Source organism: Panthera tigris, chromosome E1, assembly GCF_018350195.1.
Source record: "Panthera tigris isolate Pti1 chromosome E1, P.tigris_Pti1_mat1.1, whole genome shotgun sequence".
NCBI lineage: Eukaryota > Metazoa > Chordata > Mammalia > Carnivora > Felidae > Panthera > Panthera tigris.
The window spans coordinates 10,472,109-10,494,729 of NC_056673.1; the positions used below are offsets into that span (position 1 = coordinate 10,472,109).

General features: G+C 49.7%; 2 protein-coding genes across 3 annotated transcripts in view; both read right to left on the minus strand.

The window, feature by feature from the left end:
- The window catches only part of LOC102963366 (multidrug and toxin extrusion protein 2-like), a 58,545-nt gene extending 57,879 nt beyond the window's left edge, over positions 1–666 (minus strand). Inside the window, exon 1 of the mRNA XM_042965889.1 lies at positions 597–666. Coding sequence (XP_042821823.1) covers positions 597–641 — 45 coding nt within the window. The 5' untranslated portion in view covers positions 642–666. The remainder of the gene's footprint in view (positions 1–596) is intronic.
- An 852-nt stretch (positions 667–1,518) lies between these two features.
- Positions 1,519–22,621, minus strand: part of LOC102963646 (multidrug and toxin extrusion protein 1) — a 37,099-nt gene continuing 15,996 nt past the window's right edge. For both annotated transcript variants that reach the window (XM_042965890.1, XM_042965891.1), the window contains exons 7-17: positions 20,976–21,073; positions 20,620–20,717; positions 20,401–20,514; positions 20,250–20,317; positions 18,859–18,967; positions 18,664–18,739; positions 15,355–15,424; positions 14,709–14,841; positions 5,090–5,184; positions 4,300–4,384; positions 1,519–2,417 (exon numbers count right to left, since the gene is read on the minus strand). In XM_042965890.1, coding sequence (XP_042821824.1) covers positions 2,215–2,417; positions 4,300–4,384; positions 5,090–5,184; positions 14,709–14,841; positions 15,355–15,424; positions 18,664–18,739; positions 18,859–18,967; positions 20,250–20,317; positions 20,401–20,514; positions 20,620–20,717; positions 20,976–21,073 — 1,149 coding nt within the window. In that variant the 3' untranslated portion in view covers positions 1,519–2,214. The remainder of the gene's footprint in view (positions 2,418–4,299; positions 4,385–5,089; positions 5,185–14,708; positions 14,842–15,354; positions 15,425–18,663; positions 18,740–18,858; positions 18,968–20,249; positions 20,318–20,400; positions 20,515–20,619; positions 20,718–20,975; positions 21,074–22,621) is intronic.

The following is a 22,621-nucleotide window of genomic DNA, read 5'->3' on the forward strand; positions in this document are numbered from 1 at the left end:
GCACCCCCGGACGCCGGACCTACGGGCCAACCGTCACCGCCCGCACATCCCCGGGTGGGGTGTGGGGGGGGGGTGGTGCTGGGGAGGCAGGACGGGGTCGGGGGCGCTGTGCGCTGACAAAGGAGACTGTAGCTTGGGAAGAGCGCAATGTGCTGCGGCGGGGGCGGAGAGGGCGAATTTCTAATTCCACCCACCGCACCCCGAGAGCACTGCGCCGGTTTTGCAGGTGAAGTCCCTCTCCCTCTGCCTCGGGTTACGGATGTGTTAAAGTATTTACTCCCCTGGGGATGCGCTCCTCGCCTGCAACTTGGGCTGATGAGATAAGCCTCCGCATCCCTTCCCAGGGGCTCCTACCTGGTGAAGGGAAGGCCAGGCAGGGTGAGAACTCTTTAGAAGGCGAGGGTATCCAGGAGGGGTATCCACAGGGGAGGGAATGAGGAGGGTGTGTGTGTGGGCTTCCTCACGAAAGAGCTGGGAGAGGGGAGGTTGCCGGCGAAGGGGGGGGGGGGGGGGCGGGATCCTTCAGGGCAGGCCTTTAATCTTGGTCCCAGTAAAGTGACTCTCCTAGAAGAGTAAAGCACCGAGGGTGGAGATACCTTAAGGCGGCCCTGGGTGGTTTTTTTACTCATAGTAGCCAACATTTGTGATCTTGTCCATTATCTGTTCTTTGAGGGCAAAGGCCGTGCATAGCTCTTTGTATCCATCCCAAGTACACAGCGTTCTTAATTCTGAGTTAAAGTGTCCCCCTCCCCCCAGGAAGGTGGAATCCAAGTACAACTTGGTTACTACTTAATCCAAGGCCGCTACTGAAATCCTGACCACTCCCTCCACCCCAGAGGAATTAGCTAGGGTTGTTTGGATTTGCACAGCTCCAAAGACTTCCCCAATTATTCTCCAATGCTGGGGCAGAAGGGAGCATTCACCAAAACCTCATCCTTTTGAGACAAAAGCACGCATGCGCATGCATGCGCGCGCGCGCGCGCACACACACACACACACACACACCCCTTCCTTGGATATGCCGTGTTCACCACCTAAAGCTGGTGCCTTCATAAAGACAAAGACCCAAGCAGAAGATGAATGGGGCCCACCCAGGACCCCTTTCCTAGCCCCCTCTTTCCATTTCTGCTGCCTTCCAATCTTTAATCCCCTCCATCAACATAGGAAAAGGTCTGACTTCTTCCAGTTTGCCCAGAATAGCTCTTCAAGCCCTTTATTTCTCTCTCTGGGATGTCCACCCCTCTAGAAAAATGAGGTGCTGCTTCTCAGTGGGGTCTTGGCCTACAGCTTCCTCTCTCCTGGTCTGCCAATCTTTCTCAGTCCGGACAGATTTTTAGACCATTGCTTAACAGGAAGCATGTTCATCAATGCCATCGGACTCCTCTCTTCTTAAACCGGTCTTCTCCTCTTTTGGTTTCTCAAGCACGTCCGTTGCCCACAGCGCCTGAGAGCTGGACCCCAAATGAATCTTAACAAATGCCATTTTCCCATTGAATAACCATAGAAGACACAAGGAAACAGATGCTGTAAAATATATTTTAAATAATTAGATGCTAACAGTCCTTAAGCACTCAGTACATACGTTTGTATCTAAAGAAACAAAAGCAGAAGAAATATCAAAGTCATAGATGAACACCATCAGTACACAGTGGTCCTGCGTTGAGACAATGATGGATGAGATATTATTAATCTCATCATTCAGACATTGTCTTAGACTAGAACATAGGTTTTTTTTACCTTAGTTCCTTTTCTTCATTAGAAAACATAATTTTGAACTCTCAATCCTTGAAAGCCATGGGCACAGTTGAACTACTTAACTGAAAACAAATTTCCACCGCTTGGCCTGTGCGTTACTTGTAAACTCAAAAAGTAGAACGACTTAACTGAAACATTTCCACCGCTTGGCCTGTGCGTTACTTGTAAACTCAAAAAGTAGAACGACTTAACTGAAACATTTCCACCGCTTGGCCTGTGCGTTACTTGCAAACTCAAAAGGTAGAACGACCTAACTGAAAAATTTCCACCGCTTGGTCTGTGCGTTACTTGTAAACTCAAAAAGTAGAACGACTTAACTGAAAAATTTCCACCGCTTGGCCTGTGCGTTACTTGTAAACTCAAAAAGTAGAACTGCTTAACTGAAAACAAATTTCCACCGCTTGGCCTGTGCGTTACTTGTAAACTCAAAAAGTATCGCTCGACCTGACTCTCTCTTGCCTATCCCTCAACTCTGATATACACTCTCAGTAAAATCCCTAGGAGCAAGATTGAAATGACCCCCAGGAGCAGGAGCCCACGCCACAGCACCAACTGTCTCCCGGTCAACCTAGCGTCTTGGCTCATTTGCAGATCCAATGGAGTCTCGTCTCTTTGTACAACGGCTCTCCTTAACACTCTTCGCGGGTTCCTTGGGACCACCGCTGAGGGGAAAAAAGGAACTTAGTGAGCAGAGTAAAAGGGTATTTTTTTTATTAGTATAAAAGATGTCCTATATGTATGTTACTAGCCAGGGGAAAGTTTATTGAGGAAGCAGTTGCTGCCTTGGATACGCAAAAGAATACTATCTCAGAGTGCCTCTCCATTCACCCATCACAAACTCCGGAGCCTGCTATTGTGAGCTTAGGTCTACCAGGGAGCTCTGCCCCACCACAAGAACTAGAGGAATAAATACAGTGACTCTCTAGTTAAGATGCATAGGGCAAGTTTTCAAGGGGCCAACACTCCTCTAATTAACAGTTCAGAAGGAGAACAAGGCCAACGGAGGAGAAAAATCACCTAAGAGATCATTCAAGGCCATTCGCAGAACTGAAGAGAGATGGGACTCTTCACATCAGGGGGCCTACTAAGCATCCAGCAAGGGTGTGACTCAGATGTAGATTCAGTCTTCCAAAGCTTCAGAGTAGTCAGAATTCAGGAAAATATCCTAAAAGCTTCCCGAGAGAAACGCAAAGGCAGTTGACAGAAAGAACCAAGAATAAGATGGGCATCCGACTTCGTAACAAGCATAGTGGATACTGGGATGTGCTGATGGCCCTTGGGAGTTGTGAGAGAAAAGAATTTCGAATAGAGTAATTCCAGCCCACTCTCACAAAATGCTTCCTCCATGCCAGGCACTGTTCTCAGCGCTTTACAAGTATGAAACTCACGTAACTCTCACGACAGTGGTATGATGTAACTAGTATTATTACCCTTTTACAAATGGGAGATGATAGGAAACTTGGACCAACCATCCGCTGAAGACAATTATGCTGAAGACAATTATGAAAGCCGGATAAAACGAATGAAAAATATCATCTTGAAGGTATCAGAGTACTACCGAAGTAACAAAAAGTCACCAGGGCAAGATCTACGGGAAGCTGGAAACCCAGCAAAGTAAGCCAGCTTTGGGGGCCACTTTTGACCTGAGAGTTCTCCATCTGGACCTGAGCAATGCTTTTGGGGGGGGAGTTTAGTCCTCACCAAGGTAAACCCCTCTGGACTCTAGGCCGGATCTCAGGGGCTGTATCCAAGAATTCAGGAGGAACCAGAAGTAAACCAAGCCTCACCCTGGTTGCCTTCAAGTCAGCTGGGGGCTCCGGGAAGCTCAGTTTCTGAAATTGCCCTAGACTGCTGTTAACGCTAAGTGTTCGACAAAAGCAAAGGAAAATCCTCCCTGAAGACAGACAGACATCACAGGCCTCAAATTACTTCCACCGGCAATTTTCAAATACAAGATCTGGAACACAATCAAAGATAACCAGGCACACAGGGGACCAGACAACATGAACGAAAACTGGCAGGAACAATGGAATTGGCAGCCGTAATTCAGCCAGTCTGTGAACTCGGTAATAAAGAAGCGAGGAACTAGTGTGAGTACATGACTAACTGCCGAAGGATCTGGAAGTCTGGGGAGATTACAGATTTGACAGAGAGAAAGTGATATACACACTTGCATGATGGTCACCGGAAGCAACAGTTAAAACAACGATCTGTTTAAGGCCCATCTTTGCCTGGTGAATGGGGGAACCCTATAGACACAGACCTACTAATGTCAGCTTCCAAGATAAGGTCAACGCACAGGATCACCGAGTATTAGAGATCCCTTTGGAATGCTTACGTGAGTACCGTTAAGTCAGCCAAGGAACTGGCAACCTGCAGTGTACCTAAAATTGAGTGTTGCGTGACTTTATCATTTGTCCCTGAAACTTTATTTCCCGGGTTCGGGGGGCACTCATGGCAGAAAATCTAGTTGTGTCCCACAAATGGCCCCTCCTGGACCACCTGGACAGGCCTGTTTCCAAGAGGTGAGAGTTTATTCCATACCTATGTTCTGATAGACTGCCGTCCGGGCCGCAGACTGGGTCCTAGCCTGGGCCACATTTAGTCTCACATTGGCATGTACCCGAGCCTAGAAGATGAAACTCAAAGTCAATCCACAAAGCATTATTTACCACCGTTATAAATAAAACATTTGACTTGACTACTACCCAGTTTAGGAAAAACCAAGCCATTCTCTGTAACTGACATGTAAGGGGACCTTCTCTGGTTCCCAAGTATGGAATCGTCTTTCAGGATGATTGACATAAGGTCAATGGTGGGGGGGGGGGAAGGGATCGATGGAAAAGCACTAGGGGGAAGGCTGGGCCCAAGTTCAGAGGATTCTCCCCTTTTTCCTTCATTTTTGTTTTATCGACCATCTATTTTCAGACCCCACATTGACCCTAGCAAGCTGGAGACACTCATGTGTGCAGGTATCTTAATGAAATATTTTGGGATCATAAAAAACACTATCAGGATAAATTGGCTGGCATGCCTCCTTTCTTTCCAGTTTCAAATCCTGTCCTCAAATTGATTTTTCAGGCACAAGGGTGGTAGCCTGGCTTGGGATACGAGGAGGAAAGGAACCCCTATTTTTCTGTTTGATAAATAAACAAAAGGGAAATGGATAACTGCAGGGGTATCTGGCCCTTAGCATCTGAAATAAAGGCAATTGAAACAACAACAAAGCATTGGTGATAAAAGGGGAAAGAACCTTACAAATGAGAGGGAGAGAGCCTGAACAGATTGTTTTCTAGGAGAGGAACTTTTATGGGCCAGCAATGAACATAGTTACCTCTTCACAGGCTTTCTTCCAGTTTAGCTGAGAAATAAAGATGAAAAAACACACACACTGCGTGATCACACAGATAAGGATGCCGGACCACAGACCTAGAAGTGGAAATATTTAATAGAGGTTAATTCCATGGAAAACAGGGCACCCCTGGGGAGTATATGCCTCCTGTCTCACTTTGAGAATCTGCTTTCACGGCTGCAGTGGAGCCCACAGTGATCCAGACATCCCCTTCCTGCTCTCCTTTGGTTTCCAGAAGGTTCTGAGAGGCCCAGGGCTCCCTGTGGTCACTGCCCAGTGCTCTGGGTCTCAGAACTGATGTTTAGACGCTCTTTTTGGCCTTTGTGATCCTAATACTTTGCTAGTAAGAGACACGCAGGTTATAAGGAAATGAAATTCCCAAGACAGACTATTTCCTGTTCTCTAAGAGTGCTATGCTTCTGAACAGCTATGGCCTATTTTCCTCAAAAGGGACTAACGTTTTCAAAATGCACAAGTCACCAGCCATGTTAAGTTCCCTCCGTTGGCACTTCCTACAGGCTTACTGGCTTTGGGCACAGACTTCCAGAGCTCCTGGGACAAGGTTGTCCGCAGAGGGATGATCACAGAGAGGCTGAGGGAGAACAGAACACAGGAAAAGCCTCGTGGATCTCAAGGTACCATCGCACTCTACCTAGTAAACCCACACGGGACACGGAGACCCCAAGTTGAGAAGGGTTTCTTTGGTCAACAGTGAAGCAATGGCAGAATCAGAAAAGCCAACAAGCGCGGTGAGGAACTGAATATGCAAACAGCCAACGGGCAGACCATATGTAAAAACAGAACCCTAGGGGCGCCTGGGCAGCTCAGTCGGTTGAGAGGCTGACTCCGGCTCAGGTCATGATCTCATGGTTCATGGGTTCAAGCCCCACGTCAGGCTTTTGCATTGACAGCATGGAGCTACCTGCTTCCAATTCTCTGTCTCCCTCCCTCTCTGCCCCTCCCCGGTTCACACACTGTCTCTCTCTCTCTCTCTCTCAAAAATAAATAAATATTTAAAAAAAAAAAAAATAGAACTCTGATCCACAGCCTACAGCAATCTGTCCAGAAACCAAGCCCTTCCTTACCTACAATAAACCCGAGAAGCCAGCTGGTTACATGTCAAACTCTGGGAATAATCCAGGGTGCTACATAAGAACTTCTGCAACAACTGACCCAAAACGGCCAGGACTTGATCGATAATTGACACGTTCCCTAAGTTTTGTCCCTGCTTCCAACTTAGGGCCAACCAGAGAAAAGCAAACACGCCCTCCCCCCTGCCCCCACCAATCCCACAGGATGCCCCGATTCTCTTGTTAGCCCGCTTCCGGCTTCCCCGGGACATGAGGGCACACCTGAGACCTCTCTTAGTTTCCCTGTAGAGTTCTCCCACCCCTCTGCCTGCCTCTGGGTCTCTGCCCAAACTCCGGTGGTGGTGGCTGACTCCCTTGCTAGAGCAAACTCAGAATAATGGCCTTCGTTTTTCCCATTTCCCATGAGTCCACAGCTCATCATGGAGGCCCCACAAGACCTGGCCTACACTGCCTACCACCACAGGCCCCAGCCTCCAACCCGATGTGGTACCCACAGAGGCCCCTTGTGCCTGTCGGCCTGTGGCGTGTGCAGTCCTTGACGATGTGAGTTCGGGCCAGGCCTGCGCCCCAATCTCTTTACAATGAGCTCCTCGGCTCAGTACCCAGGTTTTGTCCCTGGTTCCCATTCGTTTGGCATCTTGGGTGGAATCAGGCCATTCCTTTTCATCCCTTTTGCTGTGCTTTGTGGTGCTGTGTAAAGTGTTGTCTGTCACAGAGGGACAGTTAGAGGCCAGAACCCAGGCACAGGCCCTAGAAGCCCGCCGCGTGTGCCGATCTCACGGACCCACGAGGAGTTTGTGGTTCTCAACCCAACTGGCATCCACTGGGACAGACTTTTCTGCAGGTCACCACTAAGACCAGATGAGGCTCTCCTGTCACGGTTTTGTGTCCTGAGGCCTTGGCTTTGATCCAGGGAGCTTTCTTTTTGGGTTTCCGCCCGCCCGTGCTAAGCCCCTTCCAACCGCCGTGTGGGCGTCAGAGAAGGTGCTCGATGTCACAACCCTTTCGTCTCCTTTTGTCGATGAGAAAACTAACACTGAAATTGGAAAGCGAAGATGAACACAGAGCTTGGTAGGAAACATAACCCTTTCGCTGACCTACAACACATGGGAGAACCATTTTGAAAAAGGACTTTGGGACAAAAATGAGCCAAGACCCCAAGTCTCTTTGGGACCTGCAAGAGAGACCGCTGGATGGCCGCCCCCCGCCCCCACCCCGGCCAACCTCCAACTACAAGGACACTTGCAGATATTGTAAACAGAAGGGATGCCAGGAAGGGAAAACCCAAGACCAAGAAAACTCTCTCGTCTCAGGTCAGTGAGTGCTTGCGGAAGGCAAAATCACCCACTATCCCGCCAGGCCCTTCAACACTCCAGGTGAATTCACCGTAAATAGAGACGGCCATCCTCATCAATGCCTGGCGGGTGCCCCGCTTTCTACAAGCAGCCCCGGCACCTTACCCAACCTCTGTCTCAGGGTACACATATTGCACACGTGGTTGGTATTTCAAATGACCCGCAGGTTTTCCCAATCTCCCAGTCTTTTTTTTTTCCCCCTAAGTTTATTTATTTATTTTGAGAGAGACAGAGAGCACAAGCCGGGGAGAGGGAGAGAGAAAAAATCCCAAGCAGGCTCTGCACTGTCATCGCAGAGCCCGACGCAGGGCTCAAAACTCACAAACCGCAAGATCATGACCTCAGCCGAAAGCAAGAGTCAGACGCTTCGGATTCCGTGCTGAGAGCTCAGCCTGGAGCCTGCTTCGGATTCTGTGTCTCCCTCTCTCTCTCTCTCTCTCTCTCTCTCTCTCTCTGCCCACCCCACTCCCACTCTCGGCTCTGTCGCTCAAAAATAAATAAGCATTTAAAAACTTTAAAAAAAAAAAAAAAAAAAAAAAAGAGGCACTAATCCGACTGAGCCACCCAGGCACCCCCGCCAATTATCCCAGTCTTTAACCGTAACCCTGGAGCCCTTGACTGAGAGGCGCACCTTCCTGCTCGGTGCTATCACCCCTGCAAATTTCACAGGGGGAGCCTTCCTCTGCAGGCGGAACCGTGAGATCAAATGCATACCAGAGATCTGAGCGGACTCCTCTATTTATGGTCAAATTCGGTCTGCTCGGGGTGCACACCTTGCTTCCTATATTTGACACAGACCCCAGACAAGGACCTTGACACTATGCCTGACACTCCATGGCCTTGGTTACTGTACTGACACAGCCAAAGGATTGGAGCAGGACCCCTAAAAGTTCAGACTGCTCCTACCAAGTGTTACCTAAACTTCCTTCCCCAGCATCCCTTGAAGGCAAATGAAAGGATTCAAACTTAGCGTTGAAAAGTCACACCCAGAGGTCTTTCCATACCCTGGACTGGCCCTTAGAACTGTCACTAAAAAAAAAAAAAAAAAAGTCAAATGCATGAGGATATCTTTACTCAAGACTTTCGGGGCCATCAACAAAATTGTTATCCCTCGCTCACCACAAATACCTGACCCAGAACCATCGTGACATCAATCCCTCCTGAAGCCACTCGCTTTACTGTAGTGACGTGTCTTTGTTCTGCTCTGTTCAGCGAGCCTCTACACGGGGACGGCCGACACCCCTTTCCTTCACCAGCCGAGGACAACAGTGTGTCTGCACAGTCACAGGCTAGGAGGGCCACTGAATCCCCCCCACCCCCCTCAATTTTTCTCAGTTCCTTAATCGAGAATTTTAAAAATCGGGGCACCTGGGTGGCTCAGTCCGCTGACTACCTGACTCGATTTTGGCTCACGTTAGGATCCCGGGGTCGTGGTTGGGAGCCCTGCATCAGGCTCCGTCCTTGCTGGGGATTCTCTTGCTCTCCCTCTGCCCCTCTCCCCACTTGCATCCCCTCGCTCTAAAATAAAAAAAAAAAATTTGTTTTCTAATTTAAAAAAGAATTTTCAAAATGTACATTTCCCTTGTGGTTCTTTTTTTTTTTTTCCTTTTTTTAAATCACAGCAGGATTCATTCATTCATTCATTCATTCATGAGACAGAGGAAGAAAGCACATGAGCGAGGGAGAGGGGCACAGGGAGAGGAAGATCATCTTTTTTTTTTTTTCCCTCTTGAGAGAGAGGGCACAAGTAAGCAAGAGGCAGAGAGATAGGGAGACAGAGAGAGAATCCCACAACAGGCAGAGTGGGAGAGGAGAGAGAGAAGCGGGGCTCGCCTGAAGCAGGGCTCAAACTCACCCAAAGTGGGGTTCAAGCTCGCCCTCTGAGGGACTCGAACTCACAAACCGTGAGATCGTGACCTGAGCCGAAGTCAGATGCTTAACCAACTGAGCCACCCAGGCGCCCTCTTGTGATTCATTTCTGATACATGATGCACCAGCACTCTTACTTTGTGCGGAGAATGAGGAAGTGCACGTAAAACATTCTGTTTTCTTGTTCTCAGCCTTGGCAGAAGAGAGACATCGTTGCAAAAGCACAATCACAATTTTGCCACAACACAGTTCATTTAGGGTATGACCTATCCAGGATTTCTGGGTTTAACTGGATATTGCAGACCACGGGGGCCAAATTTTTCTGAGCTTGCAACACCTCTCTATGAATCGACTGGTCCATAGAGACAGACCCTGTGCTCAGGAGGCCCCAACACGAACAAGTTTCTGAAACCTAGAAGGCTCCTCAGCAGGCCTCCTTCCCACCCAGGCATCCCCAGCTACAAAAAACTACTTTGTCTCTCTGTGCCCATAATCTCAAAGTTCATGAGTTCGAGCCCTGTGTTGGGGTCTGTGCCGACAGCTCGGAGCCTGGAGCCTGCTCTGGATTCTGTGTCTCCCTCTCTCTCTCTTTCTCTCTGCCCCTCCCCTGCTCATGCTGTGTCTCTCTCTCAAAAATAAATAAACTTCGAAGAAAAATAATAGAACAATAAAATATTAGACTGCAGTCCTCTACCTGACATAAAACATCAGCCCAGATAGCAGACCCTACTGTGACTCCCAAAGTATGTCACCAGCAAAGACCACAGAGTAGACATATATGCGAACGGCAAACTGATGCTGTGGGAGAAGCCCCTGCCTGATGTGGGGCTGTTCTGGAAACGGGGGGAGGTTTCTCACCTCTGCTGGAGCCCCTATCACAGATAGAAAGCAAGTGAAGAAACCTTTAAACTCACTTCTGTCTTCCAGAGAGGCAGCCGTTGTAAACATGGAGACCCACAGAGAACAAGAGAACGCAGAAGCCAGAAGGAGACCCTCGCAGATCACTGAGCCAAACAAGCCACTTTAAACCAGGTTCTGATCCTATCCGAGCCCTCCAAAGCTAGATCTCTGGAGGGTTCAAAGAGGCCACTGTAAAAGACCAGTGTTTAGCCTCCGGTTTTGAAAAAGACGAAAGGAAAACACATCTGGCTGCACACCCATCACTCAGGGAATCTCTGGCACCATCAAGATGGCCACTCAAGAGCACAAGATGATTTCAAATGGATGTTAGCGAAGTTTCTCCACGGAACTATTCATCATCACAGAGTAGACGGGTTGCTTAGCATCTGAAATCAACGTCGGTGGGGAAACTTTAAAAAAATAGCTGAGGGGCGCCTGGGTGGCTCGGTCGGTTAAGCCTCCGACTTCAGCTCAGGTCACGATCTCACGGTCCCTGAGTTCGAGCCCCGCGTCAGGCTCTGGGCTGATGGCTCAGAGCCTGGAGCCTGCTTCCGATTCTGTGTCTCCCTCTCTTTCTGCCCCTCCCCCGTTCATGCTCTGTCTCTCTGTGTCTCAAAAACAAATAAACGTTAAAAAAAAATTAAAAAAAAAAAATAGCTGAGATTTTTTTCAGGTCATGTGTCGCTCGTCACCAACATAATCCTGGAGAAACCGTGAAGGTCGACATGGCCGGGAACCAGGCCTCAAGGGACCTTTGAACGCCTACAGATGGATTTTGTCCAGCATGTCTCCTCCATAGGATTTACATACGGTTTAGTTACCGGTTGTCTATTTTCAGGATAGATGACGCATTTCCTTGCTGAAAAGCTACAGCCCTTACCATCACCAAAAAGCTGCCTGACTTTGTATTTCCAACCTGATGTCTCAGGTTTTACAGGTCTCAGATGGCAAGTTTTATACCAAGTGACTGAGGCACATGCTTTATGGGAGCCATATAAAAGAACTCTGTAAACTATCACTCCTTACTCAAAAAACTATGCTGTCCTCATCACCCACAATCTTCTGGAAAAGTAGAAAGGACCAATGTCATCCTTAAACTCATCCTTAAATTCTGAAAGAATTAGGACACTGGAAGGCCTGTGTCTAGGGATTTCACCACCAATACCAGCCTGACCACACTGATGGGCTATACGTGCAAAATATCACCAGGGTCCTACCGCCAACAGCTTAAGGCTGCCTTCCCACAACATCTTCCTAAACAGCTTCTTCACCATCTTTAGCCAGAAGATTTCATCTACCGGAAGAGAGAGCAGGGAAAACTGCTCCTGAACCTTGTTGGCAGGGACCTTTTCAATGGTTGTGACGCTGGCTGGTTGCATTTTTTCCCAAGTCTTGAATGGTTCTGCACAATCGCTCACCATGATGGTCATCATGACGGTACAACATCAAGGAGCTCAAGAAGATCTTGCAATACAGTTGACTATGAAGATGACTGTACAATCCCCAAGTGGTAAGACCTGGCTCCCTAGCTTTCCCTGAATTCCCCTTGTCTCTAATTTTCCCTGAAAAAGAGGAGACTGAGACACTGAATATACGATGGCCACACCATATATCAAAGTAGAACTCTGGGGGCGCCTGGGTGGCTCAGTCGGTTAAGCGTCTGACTTCGGCTCAGGTCACGATCTCGCGGTCCGTGAGTTCGAGCCCCGCGTCAGGCTCTGGGCTGATGGCTCAGAGCCTGGAGCCTGTTTCCGATTCTGTGTCTCCCTCTCTCTCTGCCCCTCCCCAGTTCATGCTCTGTCTCTCTCTGTCCCAAAAATAAATAAACGTTAAAAAAAAAAAGTAGAACTCTGACCCACAACCTGCAGCAACAGAGCCAGGAAACCCCTTATCCACAATAAACAACCGAAAAGCCAGCCTGTTCCACATCAGACTTGCAGATAGCTATCCCTAAGGACACTCCAGGACGCTGAACAGTAACTTCTGCAACAGCTGACCCAAAATGGCCAGGATTTGACTTAAGAACTGACAGCTTCCCTAATTTTGGTCCCTGCTTCCCACTCAGAACCAAGCAGAGAAAAGCAAACACGCACCCCTGACCAATTGCACAGGATGCCCCACGTCTACTTAGCCTGCTTCCAGCTTCCCCAGGCCACCAGCACCCAACACCCGAAGCGTGCCCCTTCCTCCCACCCCCCGCCCCTCCACAAAACCTTCCCAACTCCTCTGCCTGCCTTTGGATCTCTGCCAGAACTCCAGGGATGCTGGCCCCGGCCTTGCCAACCTTCAAGCAAGTAATAACAGTATTATTAACTGTAGCTACCAAATTGCACATTCCCAATCCCCAGGACTTACTTTATAACTGGAAGTTTGCACCACAGCATTTTTTTTTAATGTTTAATGTTTTATTTTTGAGAGAGACAGACAGAGAGAGCATGAGCAGGAGAGGGGCAGAGAGAAAGGGAGACCCAGAATCCAAAGCAGGCTCCGGGCTCCCAAGAGGTCAGCACAGAGCCCGACGCGGAGCTCAAACTCATGAACTGTGAGATCAAGACCTGAGCCGAAGTTGGGACCCTTAATCGACTGAGCGACCCAGGTGCCCCACCACAGCATTTCTTTTAAGTGATTCTTTTTTTTTTTTTTTTTTTAACATTTATTTTTGAGAGACAGAGAGAGACAGGGCATGAGCAGGGGAGGGGCAGAGAGAGAGAGAAAGAGACACACAATCCGAAGCAGGCTGCAGGCTCTGGGCAAGCTGTCAGCATAGAGCCTGATGCGGGGCTTGAACCCACAAACTGAGATCATGACCTGAGCCGAAGTCGGACACTCAACCGACTGAGCTACCCAGGTGCCTCTCTTTTAAGTGATTCTTAACTCCCTCTGCTTTGCACATCCTAGGGATGCTTTTGTCAAATGAGCAGCACTGGGAACACAGATCTGTATTTTTAAGTGGATTTCTCTAATACTTCCCTTAGCTATGCCACTGGCAAATCCAAAATATGAATAATGCCAGAAACTCAGCTAAATAATTTTCTGCACCACGATGAAAGCCAGTGAACTTTGCACTGGCAACTCCATTCTTTGAACATCTCCCGTATTTTTCATTAAAATATTATTCAGCTGGAGAGCAATGTGCAGCGTAACGGGATGGGAAGTTCACTCCAGGTATCGGATGACTTCTCACTGCTCCCCCGCCAGCCAAGTACTGATGGGTAAAAATGAGCCACGCTTAAGTCTGTCACCACTTCACCCAAAGATAAAGTGCTCAGGTTTTAACATCATCATGCGTTAACCACCAGTGTATTCCAAATTATTATCTTAGAAATCAAAGCTGGGCCGTCATTTGTTTCTATACTTCAAAAAATTTTTTAAATGCTTTGAGAGAGAGACAGACAAAGCACGAGCAAGGGAGAGGCAGAGAAAGAGGGAGACACAGAATCCGAGGCAGGCTCCAGGCTCTAAGCTGTCAGCACAGAGCCCGACGTGGGGCTCGAACTCATGAACCGCGAGATCAGGACCTGAGCAGAAGTTGGATGCTTAGCCCACTGAGCCACCCAGGCGCCCCTCTCTCTGTTTTTCAAGGTTAGCATGGATTAAGTCCTTTCCTCCAAGTGTGGCAAGGGGATAAAGAGTCCCCTCACACCCCTGTGCCTGCCTTCTGTGCGGTTCACACACATCACCCCCATGGCCTTCTGGGGAGACCTGCAAGGCACAAGGCTTACAAGGTCGTACCAGGCGGGAGGTGGAGGCAACAGAATGGCAATGAAGGTGACGTTGAGAGCACGGCTCTAAGGGCTGCATGGGCTGACACAGGAGCCATGCTCTAGGATGTATTCGGCTACCATGGCTGCTGCTGGAAGTTCTGTAAGCATCACGCCAAGGCTGACCCATGGCTTCCCCTGCCTCAGCCCAAACACACTCCAGTATGGCCAGTTTACGATGGCCACAACCAGTCCTGCAGACTCACTCTCCGGGTCTCACCATACAAGCGCTTCTACCAAAGGACAGAACCGGGGCCACAAAAGGCACGTTTCTCCAAGCTTCCTCGGCCCTCCTGCTCTCACCAACTCTGAGGACGTGAGAACTTGATGGCACAGGGCAGGGAGAGGAGTAGAAAGGTCACCCTGCTCTACTCAAGCATGTCAGTGTGAAAAGCGGGCCCGGCTGGGCAAGAGGGGCATGAACTTGCAGTCCCGGGTCCCTGGCTACCTGCTGTCCACTCCGTGCTTCTCACTGACAGGGCACGGAACGAGAACGCAAAAGTTTCAAAGTTCCAGGGCCAAGTCTCAAAAAAAAAAAAAAAGAAAAGAAAAAAGCCTCCATGCTCCAACAGTCATTTCCAGGCCCCATAAGTAACAGATCTGCCTGCCCGTGGTTAATGCTTACCAAGCACTTTCAGTCTGGCCAGGAACATCAGCGAGATCCCGACAGGGAGACCAACCACATAATACCCGACGGCATTGACCATGGCCCCAGCCTTCTGGTTGCCACTTCCCCGCAGGATGCCACCACTTGTGCACTGTAGGCAGAAAACATCCATCAGTGAGAACAGTGCTGAGGCTTCTGAAAGACTCCTGTCCCCAAGCACCTCCCATCCCGGGGCGGGGGCGGGGCTCGGACTTAAAATCCGTGATCACGTGCCAGTGTTCTTATCGAGCGAGTATGATAAAAACGTTCGGTATTACCTACCTGCCCCATCCCAGTTGCTCTTTCCTTCTCTTTTTTCCTTTTTAATTTTTTTTTTTTAACGCTTATTCGTTTTTGAGAGACAGGGAGAGGGCAGGGGAGGGGCAGAGAGAGAGAGGGAGACACAGAATCCGAAGCAGGCTCCAGGCTCTGAACTGTCAGCACAGAGCCCGACATGGGGCTCGAACCCACGAGCGGTGAGATCATGACCTGAGCCGAAGTCGGACGCTTGACCCACTGAGCCGCCCAGGCACCCCCAACTGCTCTTTTCGGTTTAAATGTACCACCATCAGAAGAAACGTGTAGATCATAAAGGGGCTTGAAAGGAATACTACGTAACACTTACAGCAAGTCCTTCGAACACATGGGAAACAGCACAGATCGGAATCACCTCAGCAACCAGAGCCACGATTTCTCTGTTAGGAAAAGAAAGCACGTTGTGATCAGGAGGAGACAGATGTGTGGCTCAGGTGACGGCACTTGGCCTCTGCGTAAAACCGGAGGGGCTCATGCGTTCCAGCCAACACCCGATTCGCGGACAATCCTACGGTTTCTTGGCCCGTAGAGGAAACCAACCCTACACTGCATCGAATGACTTCCAGAAGGAATATATAGTCCAACTAGTTGATGGAAACAATTGCATGAGATGAGGTGGTGCTCCACTGCCCACAAAAGAATAAAATTTGGATTATAATGCCACCCTCTTTTCATGTTTATTTTTGAGAGAGAGTGTGCAAGCACATGTGAGCAGTTGAGGGGCAGGGAGAGAGGATCCAAAGCGGGCCCTGCACGGACAGCGCCTCGAGAGCTTGATGTGGGGCTCGAACTCACGAACCGTGAGATCATGGCCTGAACGGAAGTCAGATGCTTAACCGACTGAGCCACCCAGGCGCCCCAATGCCATCCTTCTTTGAACATGATTCCACACGTATCTCAGTGTGTCTGGATGGAGAAGAACAGAGTGGTTACAGTTCTCTCTGTGGAACCCGGTTGGCATGTTACAAAGGCCATAGAGACAGTTTACAGAATTATCCTTGGTTCCTAGAGGTAGTCCCTAACCTCTACAGCTAGAGACTTTGATTTTAACACCTACGCTTCTAGAAAATGCTGCCACTGACCCAGGAAGGCAAAAAAATCCATCATACTCTTGAGCGATGAACAAACAGGCCTAGATCGTTGTCTGGCAATAAATATTTGTTGAATGAATTAAGAAATCAGGAAACCCAGCACTGAACAAGGTGGTCACTCTCCTCCCCCTCTAAACACGGGACAGAAATACAGTTCACTATTCAAATTGGATTTTATTTCTTGAATAGGTAACGTCTGCCAATGGTTAAAAGAAATCAAGCCATGCAAAAAGAGTATCGAGAAAAATCTTACTTCCACTCTGTTCCCAGCCCACCCATTGCCACCTCCCTGCTGACTGGGCAACAATCCTGAATACTGTCTGTACTTTTCCAGTACAAATACAGTCTTCTGTTCCCCTTCTAGAAACTGTTAGTTCATGTTCTAGCATTCTCTACGTGACCTTCTACAACTTGGCTTTTCCAACATACTCACTTTTATATCCCATCAAAATATATTATCTTTTATGTGCTGCTGAATTCTGTCCACTAATATTTTAGTTTTGATTTTAGAACTGATATTAATAAGTGCGATTGGCCTGCAACTTTCTTTTTTACTGTACAAACTCTGTCAGATTTCGGTACCAATGTTATTTTTGCTTCCTAAACAGAATGCGGACATTTCCCTTTTTGTGGTCTCTGGTACAGTTCGACAGCACTGGAATGACATTTTCGAGGTTTTATAAAATTCTCCACGGGAATCCTCAGGGATTAGTGCTTTTTCAAATTTTAAAATAAATTTTTCTTATTTCTTCTAAGGAAATCGGTCCAGTTAGACCTTTTATGTTTTCCAAGGTAAGTTTTGGTAAATTATTTTCCTAGAAAGTTATTTATCCCTTCCAGATTAAAAAAAGTTTTTTTTTAAAATGTTTATTCATTTTCTGAGAGAAAGAGACAGAGTGCAAGTGAAGGAGGGACAGGGAGAGAGGGAGACACAGAATCGGAAACAGGCTCCAGGCCCCGAGCTGTCAGCACTGAGCCCGATACAGGGATCGAACTCACGGACTGTGAGATCATGACCTAAGCTGACGTCAGATACTGAACTGACACCACTCAGACGCCCCTATATTCCTTCCAGATTTTTTAAATTTACTTTCAAAAGTCATGCAAACTCGTCTCTCACAGTTCAAAAAAACTACTGTTTTTTAGTAACTTCCTCCTTTATTACTTTGCATCGAGGGGCTCTCTCTCTTCTCCCTCTCTGCTAACGTTAGGTTCCGTGTCCTTGTTAGAAATCTGTGTCACCAATCCTGCCAGTTTCAGCTGATCCTGGTCAGCTGATAAATAATTTGACGTCGTGAGTTTTCTCGGTCTCCCAATACCACCAAAGATATGGTTCCTGGGCCCTTTTGTTCTTCGTGTTTTCTTCCTGCCCCGCATGGTTTCCGGAAGTGGACAGACTCAGAAGCAAACGTCTGCCACGTGCCTACTGAAACCATCAGCGCAGAATACACATCCGATAACGACCGTTCTGATTCCCTTGCAGCAAAACGAGCATGATTTCCGGCTGCCTTTCGGCTTCCTTGGAAGCGAGGGACACTTAAACATCCTATTTCCCCACAGCAACATGGCGGAGGCTTCAAGGGGACAACCCGACATCAGAAGTCAAAAGGCAACCCCAAAAAGATACCCAAGGAATGAACGGCAGAGGGCAGTCCTGTCCACCACCTGCTTGTTACACCCGTGAAGGAAAAGTCAACGTTGCCTTTTGCAACTGCTGATAGAAGAAACCCAAGTCAGAAGTATCCTTGCGACATGCCCACACCGGCCAGCCTCACTGATGAAAGCAACCAACCCAAACAGGACCCGCAAACCACACAAGAGATCCATCCCTTACACGAATTCGTCTCAGTGATCAATCTGATCACATGATTTTTTGAGACAGCTCTTCAGGGAGATTTTCACTTCGGTTCGAACTGACCGATACATTCCACGACTTGTAGCTACCAGGGACTTGGGGGGCAGATTCTGAGCTACCAAGAGGATTCTTATCACTGGGAACAAAATAACTAACTGAAAATGTAATCAATGGTACCAAAAAGGGGTCTCCTTCTCTAAAATGCACACCTATCCTGACCACCTGCAGCACGTATCACCAATAAATTGGCATTCTGGATGATAAATTAGTTCCTACACCTGATCAGTTCTTCCCAGGAAACATCGGTGAGGTTTTTTTTTCCTTTTTTTATGTTTATTTATTTTTGAGAGTGAGAGAGACATAGCACGAGTGGGAGAGAGGCAGAGAGAACGGGAGACACAGAATCTGAAGCGTCCTTTAGGCACTGAGCTGTCAGCACAGAGCCCAATGTGGAGCTCGAACCCATGGACCGTGAGATCATGAACTGAGCCAAAGTTGGCCACTTAACCGACCGAGCCACCCAGGTGCCCCCGGTGAGTTTCTGATCTTACAAATGGCTCAGGGACCCTCCACGATGCAACACCCCCAGGATGCCTCCCAGTGTGAAGGCATCCATCTACCCAACCATTTCTTTACGGCAAATTTTGCATTTCAAGAAAATGTCCACACTCACCGGTCGCTAGTGAAAATGTACCCCACCAGATCCTTAAAAATTAACAACAGGACGCAGAAGGTTACAGCAAAGACTCCTGGAGGTAAAAACAGCAGAGAAACAACCAGTGAGAAAGGAGATCTGCAGGGCACCGGGAGGCTGGGCTTCCCGGGCACAGATCATTTGGGTGAGTCAATGACTGAAGAGTCTAAGCACCTGTGACCAGCAAGGCGACAGTTGAGGACTTCTTGGCCTGCTCGATGTCTCCAGCGCCCAGCGCATTCCCTACCCGGATACTGGTGGCCACACTGAAGCCTGAAGGTATCTAAAATGAAAAGCAGACATACCATAACGAAAAGGGAAGAGTAAGCAGGGAGCAGAGAAGTCCCTGCCTCTTGGCTCGGTTCTCAGCCCAACCGTGCACCTTCCCCAGGGAACAGGGACCCGGAAGATCATGGCATACACCTCAGTGGTAAAACCTGGTCCTAAAAGTTCTGAGAAAATAAATTTGCAACCTCCCATTTGCCTAGCCGAGTGCCCCCAGGCTGATGTGAATCTCCATCGCATACTGGGCTTTGGGGCAAGGCTTCTAAGGTGTGCAAGGGAGGGTCCCGCACAACCGTGTTCCTCCTCTGCGTGCAGAGGACGGACTGCCAGGAGCCCAGGGGAAGTCTGTTCTGAAAGACCATCAAGGGATCAAGTTTAGAAAACAGAATCCCAAAACGGCGACCTTTCCCCTTCCCCGGAGCGTCGGGTAAAAAGGAACTTTAAGGAAACGCAAAGATGCACCACCCAAGCTCATCCCAGGCAGCGGGGCTCCTCACGCCATGAACCTAGCGCCATCACCCTTTGCGCCCTCGACCTGTCCCCCAGGCATCTATCGTGTGTTGTGACAACCGGAAAAGATTCTTCATGTCTGGGAAGTGTGCAAATCAAATCAAGTCTTTCAGATCCGGGGGGCGCCTGGCTGGTGTCTGACTCTTGATTTCGGCTCGGGTCACGTTCTCACGGTTCATGGGACCGAGCCCCACGTCAGGCTCTGCACTGACAGCAAGAATTCCGCTTGGGATTCTCTCTCTCCCTCTTTTTCTCTGTCCCTCCCTTATTTGCATGCCCTCTCTCTCTACACAAATAAAGAAGCTTAGGCAAAAATCTTTCAGATCCGAACAGTGCTAGGACGTGCAAACTCCCCAGAGCTCACCAGAAAGACCCCACCATTCCAGATGGGCCCTGCCTGGCTCTACGATGAAATTTTACTCTCGTGTATCGTTTCACAGGTTACTAACGGGATGAATGCCTACGCTCGTTCTTTGGATTCTTTTCTTTTTATTTAAAAAAAAAATTTTTTTTTAACGTTTATTTATTTTTGAGACAGAGAGAGACACAGCATGAACAGGGGAGGGGCAGAGACAGAGGGAGACACAGAATCGGAAGCAGGCTCCAGGCTCCTAGCCATCAGCCCAGAGCCCGACACAGGGCTCGAACTCACGGACCGTGACCCGAGCTGAAGTCGGCCGCTTAACCGACTGGGCCACCCAGGCGCCCCTTTGGGCTCTTTTCAAAAGAACCAGCTAGCACCCCCACACGACCGGCTCCCGGACACTCACCATGTACAAAATGACGGTCACTTCGTACAACACGGACTGGGCTCCCAGCTCCACCATGCCGAGGATACCTGGTGGAGAGAGGCAGCTGACACCGTGCTTCCGGACGGGGCCCGTGCCCACGCCAGCCATCGCCACCTGTCCCCACACTGACCGCTCAGCAGGCTCCCGATCTCGAAGGCCCACCACTCAATGCACAGCATGAGCATGCCGGGGAAGGCCAGGTCGAAGAAGCAGGCCCAGTCATACAGACACTCAAAGGACCACCCTGCAGCAGGGACAGAGACACATCGCCAACACACGGGCCACTGGGCTGGAGCTCAGCCCGAGACAAGACCCACGTCCGAGCTGGAAAACGAACAGCAGACTTTACCTTCCCAGATAGTGTGGTGCCGTTTCTTCCAGAGGATGTACAGGAAGAGGAGCAGCACGAGGGTGAACTGGGAAATGGTATTTGCCAGTGCCGACCCCCTGGGAGGAACGGTCCCAGTGAGGGCAGCTGCCTGTCCATCGTACGGGGACTCCCGTGGCAGCCCTAAACGCATCTTCTTTCCGGAGCAGCCTCGTGGTCCGTCCCTGACCGTGCTTTCCAGAGCGGCCCAGGGAGGGGACCCCCACCGGGACACATGACCAAGTAGAGGTGCCCCCCTGCCATCCCGCCCTGGAAATGCCTCAGGCAGGTCCCCCCCCCCGCCCCCGCCTCCCATCCCCAGAATCAGCTGGACTCACATCACCCCGAGATCCAGTTGATAGAGAAACAGATAGTTGATGAGGGCGTTGACAAGATTGGCGACAACTCCGGTGAGGATCTGGGGCAGTAGGATTCCCTGAAACGAGGAGAGACCGCATCGCGTGCTGGAGACCAGGGAGCAGGGTGGTCACTTCTTCCCCAAATGCACACGTGCCACAGGTACAGCACGAGGACCCAACCGGATGCCTGTCCTTGCTGCTCCTGGCCTCCTGCCTCCCCCTCTCCCTCCTCCTCCCCTCCTCCCCCGCCTGGAGGCGTGAAACACAGGGACGTGGGCAGGAGAGGGCCCGGCAACAGACAGGCAGCCAAGTGGTTCGCCTACCAGAGCACAAGGACTGGCCGAGACGGAGTATAAACAAATCACCTTCCACACTGGACAGGGGGTGACCAACTCAGCACTTTTTCAACCAAATGGAAGTTCAGAACACTGATCTAAGATGACCTCACAAAGCTGGGGCGTGGGAAGGACTCCATCCCACCCGGCTCTGCTTACAAGTACAGGGCAGAGAAGTCCGGGCTGTTTGGCATCTTAATCTAAGACTTCAGGCGGGAGAGGAAAACGACACGGGCTGGAGACGTACAAGGCATCAGGGGATCAGAATCGCAGACGCGATGAGGCCAGCTGCTTCTCCCACCTGCCAGGTGTCACCCTGGCCCCTCGTCTGAACGCCTACTGCTTCCTCACCCTCTGACAAACCTGCTTCTCTGAAATCACGGACCCTGTGACATTTTGCCGTGTGAAGTCGTTACCGGTTAAAATAAAAGATCCCTCTCCTGCCTGGGGGATTGAAGTCACTCTCACACCCCAAAGCAGCAGCCTCGATTTTCCAGCTCAGGGGCAGAGCTTCTCGTGGATTTCTGGACACAGCAATCCGCATCTATCTGAGCTCTCTCCGGTCCCCAAGGAGAGAGGACGTGGGTCCACCTTGCAGGGCGGACCTGGCATTGATCCCTCTTCTGCTTTGCTCTGAGCCTACCAAAACGTGGCTTCCCCTGCACTGCACCTAAACTCCATCCATCAGAATCATATGATAACTCTCCCCCGCCCTTGCTGGGGGAGAACCACACTCCTCTGATCCAGCCACACTATGGTCCACCATGCTGCGTATTTGTCTCAAGTGGTCTCCTGGTCAGGGACCAGGACAAGGATCGTGGCCAACCACTTATGTGGGTCACTTATTTGTCAGGCAACCCTGCTTATTAGTTTTTAGCAAAGGAGGCAGGAGACCACACAAGCCTTTCGGGTAGAGAGAGCAGAAGTAGCATGGGGTGAGGTTGGCCCTGGGAAGGACTGGCAGCAGGGAAATTTGGTAAGATGCTACGGAAGTATCCGCCAAAGGATAAGGGAAGAAGAAGAGAGGAACTGAGGCTGGAGGTTGGAGAGAGGCAGGACCACAGGACCATCAGTGACCGGACGTAAGAGTGAAGGAAAAGATGGAGAGCCAGATGAGGGCAGGTTCCCCAGAGATAAGGTGTTCGAGGCCCCTAACTGGGAAGGAAGGCAGGCAAGTGGAGAGGCAGGCCTGGGGGATGAGAAGGTCAAGTGCGCAACATGCATGCGCCTCCTAGAGGCAGCATTCCAGACTGGCGACTAGAGCTCTAAACGGGGGAGCCCTGGGCACAC